The sequence below is a fragment of the Arachis ipaensis genome, chromosome B04 (genome assembly GCF_000816755.2).
Source record: "Arachis ipaensis cultivar K30076 chromosome B04, Araip1.1, whole genome shotgun sequence".
In the NCBI taxonomy this organism is placed as follows: domain Eukaryota; kingdom Viridiplantae; phylum Streptophyta; class Magnoliopsida; order Fabales; family Fabaceae; genus Arachis; species Arachis ipaensis.
Genome location: NC_029788.2, coordinates 89,119,191 through 89,124,721, shown reverse-complemented (window position 1 = coordinate 89,124,721; position 5,531 = coordinate 89,119,191). Strand labels below are relative to the sequence as shown.

The 5,531-nt window shown below is 37.9% G+C and overlaps 2 protein-coding genes across 2 annotated transcripts; one reads left to right on the top strand and one right to left on the bottom strand.

The window, feature by feature from the left end:
* LOC107639467 (metallothionein-like protein 2) lies at positions 994-2,602 on the bottom strand. Its single transcript, XM_016342974.2, has 2 exons — positions 2,324-2,602; positions 994-1,518 (listed from the first exon to the last, which is right to left on the bottom strand). The coding sequence occupies exons 1-2, from the start codon at positions 2,389-2,391 to the stop codon at positions 1,341-1,343; spliced, it is 246 nt and encodes an 81-aa protein (XP_016198460.1). The 5' UTR covers positions 2,392-2,602; the 3' UTR covers positions 994-1,340.
* LOC107636663 lies at positions 2,617-4,981 on the top strand. The gene is made up of 4 exons (XM_016340158.1): positions 2,617-2,697; positions 3,774-4,139; positions 4,223-4,707; positions 4,807-4,981. Exons 1-4 carry the CDS (start codon positions 2,617-2,619, stop codon positions 4,979-4,981), a joined length of 1,107 nt encoding a protein of 368 aa, XP_016195644.1.

The following is a 5,531-nucleotide window of genomic DNA, read 5'->3' as shown; positions in this document are numbered from 1 at the left end:
TACAGTCTAAATCGAGCATTCTTTCTCCTTCCATTTCCTGGATTTTAGGAACGTATTTTGATGGTATTTTTGTATGTTTTGAATCTTTATTTATAAACCCTTTTTTAAAAGCATAATTATCAAAACCTGTTTCTCATTTAAATTGAGATTGATTATCCCTAGATGTTCCAGCTTCATTTTTTACTTGTATTGGAATTGCTGGTTCTTCGTCACTTGAATAGAATTTAATTGTGGGTTAAAAGTATGATAAAGATGTGGGGAATCATTTCCATGATAACATTTCTTAGAAATTCCGTGTGAAAAATAAGTTTTTTCAGGTTTTTGAAGTCCTTCAATAAAGCTTATAGTAAAATAAAGATTTTGAGAAAAATCGTTTTGTATTGATTTTAAGAATTCGGTGTCATTACAGTTAACATTAGTTAAAATCATTAATTTTTGATCTATTAATTTTGATAACTTAATTATTTCTTCTCTTAAATCTTCTAATTTACTTTTTTCCATTAGGTGACGCTTTTCTTTGTAAAGAGTTACAGTTTTAAGTGAAAAGTGTGGCTTTAGAAAGTGTGGTTTAAGTAAGCAAATTTTTAAATCTGTACAGATTTATACCATATAATTTTCTTAAAAGTATACATAACTTGGGAATTGTATACCCATCCATCAATCAAGAAGGAAGGCAACGACGATCAACTGTAAATTCCTAATATGCTTTTTGACAAGAACGATGCCCAAATAAGAACCATTTATTTTCTTAGGAGTAAAAAGATAAGTCTATATTAGCATACTATATCTAAAATAAAATAGATAAAAGAGTAAATACTCTCCCACAAAATCTTTTTTGCTTTTGGAAATTAAACCAATTCAATACCACCCGAAACATAAAGAAAAATAAGAAATTGTTAGAATCTTATGCTCTAAGAGAACAAGTTCAACCCATATAAGAAAACCGAATTTAAAAAGATAAAATAAAGAAAAATAAAATACACCAAAACAAGCTTCTTCCGATAATTCTTTAATATCATTTCATTAACCAGCAGAGATGGACGATTCAGGATTAGCGGAAGTTTATACAAAAAGCAAAGAAACCAACAAAGAAACAAAGCACCCATGGCTAGATACACCCAAGCCAAAGTTCAAGGATGCAGCAAGACACAGGCCACTTTATTCTAAGCACTCCAAAACGGGGAGTGTTTTTTCTTTAAACACTCCTCCAGAAGAGTGTACACAAAACCAGTAACACATACACATAATAACACTACTAGATATCATTATTATGATTATTATTATTATTATTTAACTAAAAGGATCTCTGCTTCTGCTGTGCGTGTGAGCGTGTGGGCTCTTCACTTGCAGGTGCATGGGTTGCAGCTGCAGTTTGGTCCACACTTACAGGCATCGTTCTCAGCTGGAACACCCATTTCAGCACCCTCGAATTGGGCCTTGGCAGGCGCAACTCCCATCACCAATGACTCTGTTGTGCTGCTGCTCTCGGTGTAGCTCAAATCTGGGTACATCTTGCAACTGCACATGCAAACATCATGTGAATAAAAATAAAATTACTTCTGCTGTTCTTGTCACAGTTACATGGCATGCAATTCGCTCCGGTACAGGAACGATACACAGTACGACCATATGTAAAAGTGGAAAATATAAATACGACTTTCCGCTACGCTGATGAATTATTATTTGCGGTACGCTACTTAATGGGTGAATTCCTGTAAGCTGAGATTTTAGAAATAAAGCCAGGGAAGAAGATGCTTTGTAGTGTGTGAAATAGACCCCAATTTACTCATCAAATAATTTACTTCATTTCTAAACATGAAATTGAAGCTCACAAATCCCTCTTGGGGGCTTCAGGGAATTTTAAAGCAGGACAGAGCTGAAAGCAATCATGATCTGACGAAATAACAACAAAACATCGGTTTCTCATATCATTCAGCCAAAGAGAGAGCGAGAGCGCAAATTAAGAAAGGAAGGGGACAAACACAAATATCTATGACAACCAAACGTTGATGCAGCCAACAAAATTCACCCTTCACACCATACATCATGCTTTTACAAAGAGACACATAAATAAAATAAAGCATCGTGTTTTCAGAAAACAAGAAATAACATTTCCGTCAAAATCAAAACAAACGTTCAGGTGTTCCTGTTCAGAAACTCAGAGCCAAAACCAGTGTCAACCAATTTTACAAACAATTCAGCCAAAAAACGAAAAAGTACCCAAACATATCAGCCGAAACACCCTAGAACAAAATTCCACGAGAATTCCCATTTTTAAAGAAAAGAAAAGAAGAAGAAAAAATTAATGCTACGAAAATCTTACCCTCCACAGCCGTTGCCGCACTTGCAGCCGCTTCCGCACCCACAGTTTCCTCCACAGCAAGACGACATTTTCAGTTTAAGAATCGGAAACACCAGCGAAAATTGCAACAAAACAAGTAACTAGAACGATGATCAAATCTCACTAGAATGGGTTTGAAGGCGAAGCCTCGACTGGAATTTATAGAGCGATTGAGGGGCGAGACTTGAGGGTGTGAGATATTTACCGTACACGTGTCACGATATCACTGCTTCTAAATCCAGTTGCGGACTTACTTCCACGTCGACTTCGTTGATATGGGCATATGGCTCATTGCCTCATTGACTCGTCTATCTTGCGAGAATCGGTGTCTGGGGTTTTCTGGTGTGTTCTTGAGTGTAAGTTACGACTTTGAGCTGTTTGCCGTTGAATGAGATATTAACTGCTGATTGAGATATCTACGTCTAAGATTTGATGAGAATAATGGCTCTGATTAAATAATTTTTAATTTTTTAATTTTTTTATCCCACTTATAAAATATGGGTAATTAGTTGGATTAGTTTAAAAAAAAATCACTATCTTTTAAATTAGTTCCCAAAAGTTTTTTTTAATCAAATTCGTAACATTTTAAGTGAGTCATTTTAATCTTTTCGAAATTTGTTGCTAACGACATCAAAATTTGTTGATGGGAACGTTAAGTGACACCATAACACACACTTAGTTGTCATAAATCTCTCAATTAAGTTTTGATTAGATCTAATTTCATAAATTTATCATACTAATAGTCAATTAAAATTTTTATGTGTGTTATAGTATCACTTAACATGCCACATAAATAAATTTTAGTGCCGTCAACAAAAAAAGACAAAAAAAATTAATACGATTAATTTAAATTTTTTAAAAGACGAATTTAATTAAAAAATCTTTTAACAACTAATTTAAAAAACAAATAATCTTTAAGAGATGTTGATCATTTATTCTATAAAATATATAACAAAATATCACACTTTATCTCTCCAATAAAAAAAAGGGCAATGTACGTAAATAAATAAATGGAGAGAAAGGTTTACCTGATTGCAACAATTGGAACCTCGTTATCTGGATGTCCTTTTTTTGTTATTATGTAATCCGTGGGAGCTAACTATGGTTAGAGTTTACATGTAAACAATGGCAGTCAGCAACGATTTAGCAAGAAGAAGTGTTGAACGTAAAACGTGGTAGGCCACCATGGTTTAGGAAGGCAGAAATAAACCCAAAAAATTCTATAGCCAGCCACGGTTTATGAAGGGTTTTTTAAACTCATAAACCCTTGTAGGCAGCCACGGTTTATGTGGAGAAGAATTCTATAAATATATGAGCGAGGTTGAAGCTTGTGAAGAGATCATTATCACACAATGACAAGTGAGGAAGAGAGTTTTCTTGTGTTAGTGCAATGCTTTGGGAAAATTAAAAGAAGTAAAAATATGGTGTGAAGTTCACTGACAGAGAACCGTTGAGTGTATTCATCGGTTCATCAAGCACTTTGTCAGATGTAAAGAACAGCATCTTGCAGAAGCTTGGGGTATTTGGAAGCAAGTGGGTGAAGAAGCTATTCTACAAGATTCCCATCGCAGTTGTGTCGACCGGTGTTAAGTATGATATGTTTGTGCTAGCGGTTGATGAAGATATTAGGGTTCTGTTTCATTGTGTTAGGAGTTTTCTGGAGGTCAAAATACACAAGTTGTATGCGAAGTTGGAGGTTGGTGTCGATAGTTCTGGGGCATCAGCTCCAGTTCATAGCTCGACTACCACAGGCGGTGCGTCTAGTTCGATGCCTATGGCCGGGCCATCTGTTTCGCAGGTCGCATCCCCCTCCTTCGCGGCTGATTTAGATCAAACGGAGGCAGTTGGTTTGTACCGTTGGAGAATCCTGGGGTCTGGCAGCAGGCATTTGAGGCGGATACCGGTGGTGGCATAATTCATGAAGTACAAGGCTTCAGGGAACCTGATCGAGTAGAGAATGCAATGCAGGACGATGACTCTGATCAGGAGCATGTAGATATCATTGGGGATAGTGATGATGACACAGGTCCCAATCCACATGCACAGCACGGGCCTTCAAGTTCTAGCACACAGCAGTACCCTCCACACTTCTCCACTCTAAACTTGGAGGCTCTGGGTCAACAGGCGGACGGAGGTGCTACAATTGGGGGTTCTTCTATAGAATTTCAGATTGGGCAATCGTTCCAGAATAAAGATGAAGCTGTTCTGAGTGTGAAGGACTATAGCATCCGTCGAGGTGTTGAGTACCGAGTCTTGGAATCGGATCATCTGAAGTATCATGGAAAATGCAAGGAGTTCGGCAAGGGTTGTAGTTGGTTGATTCGCATATCGCTTCGTGCACGAAAGGGCACTTGGGAGGTTAGGAGGTACAATGGTCCACACACTTGCTTGGCCACGTCTATTTCCAGTGATCACCGTTAGCTTGATTACCACGTTATCTGTGCGAGAATTTTTCCGTTGGTTAGGGCGGATGCTGCGGTTACGATAAAGGTCTTGCAACAAGCAACAGAAGCTGATTATGGGTTCCGGCCTAGTTACAGAAAGGTTTGGATGGCAAAACAGAAGGCAGTAGCACAAATATATGGAGACTGGGAAGAGTCGTATGCCGAATTGTCACCTCTCAACGAATGCGCCAAGTAGAGGCTCATCAACCCAGAACCACTGACTGTTCAGCCTAGCGAAGTGATACAACCCAGCGGTCTCCAAATAAGGTACAATCCGGTCGTGTAAAGGCATATTCTGTTGTCTCCTGACCCCGCTAATAACCCTAGTAGGCTGCAAAATGTGGGTAAAGAAATCCTCAACATACGACCAATACTAATAACAGCAAATATAATAGTGATAAAAATAACAAAACAATGGCAATAATAATAACGACAATAACAATAGTTACTAACAAGGATAAGAGTAACATTAATANNAATAATAAGCTTGTACAACTAACCTCTTGGTCGATGTATCCAGCCACATGCGCAACGCCATTTAATTGGTACAGGCGAGTTTCGTCTTTCATAGCTCCACCCCCTATTGCTTGAAACCCTCCAAGCTTCCCCCTTAACCTCCAAGGCTCCCCGGAATCTCTCAAGCACCCACCCTCAAAAATTTTGCTTTCCCACACAGGTGATCCATGATGAGTTATAGCGGCTAATGAATTTATACTACCTCATGCATAAACCGTGGGAGGCAGGAG

What these genes read in the sequence shown, in the direction of transcription:
- LOC107639467 (XM_016342974.2), bottom strand. Translation starts at nt 2,391, where the DNA reads ATGTCGTCTTGCTGTGGAGGAAACTGTGGGTGCGGAAGCGGCTGCAAG. An exon ending in TGCGGCAACGGCTGTGGAGG is followed by an intron (nt 1,519 to 2,323) that starts GTAAGATTTTCG and finishes TTGCATGTGCAG; the next exon opens with TTGCAAGATGTACCCAGATT.
- LOC107636663 (XM_016340158.1), top strand. Translation starts at nt 2,617, where the DNA reads ATGGGCATATGGCTCATTGCCTCATTGACTCGTCTATCTTGCGAGAAT. An exon ending in TTTCTGGTGTGTTCTTGAGT is followed by an intron (nt 2,698 to 3,773) that starts GTAAGTTACGAC and finishes TATGGTGTGAAG; the next exon opens with TTCACTGACAGAGAACCGTT. An exon ending in GGCACTTGGGAGGTTAGGAG is followed by an intron (nt 4,708 to 4,806) that starts GTACAATGGTCC and finishes TCCGTTGGTTAG; the next exon opens with GGCGGATGCTGCGGTTACGA.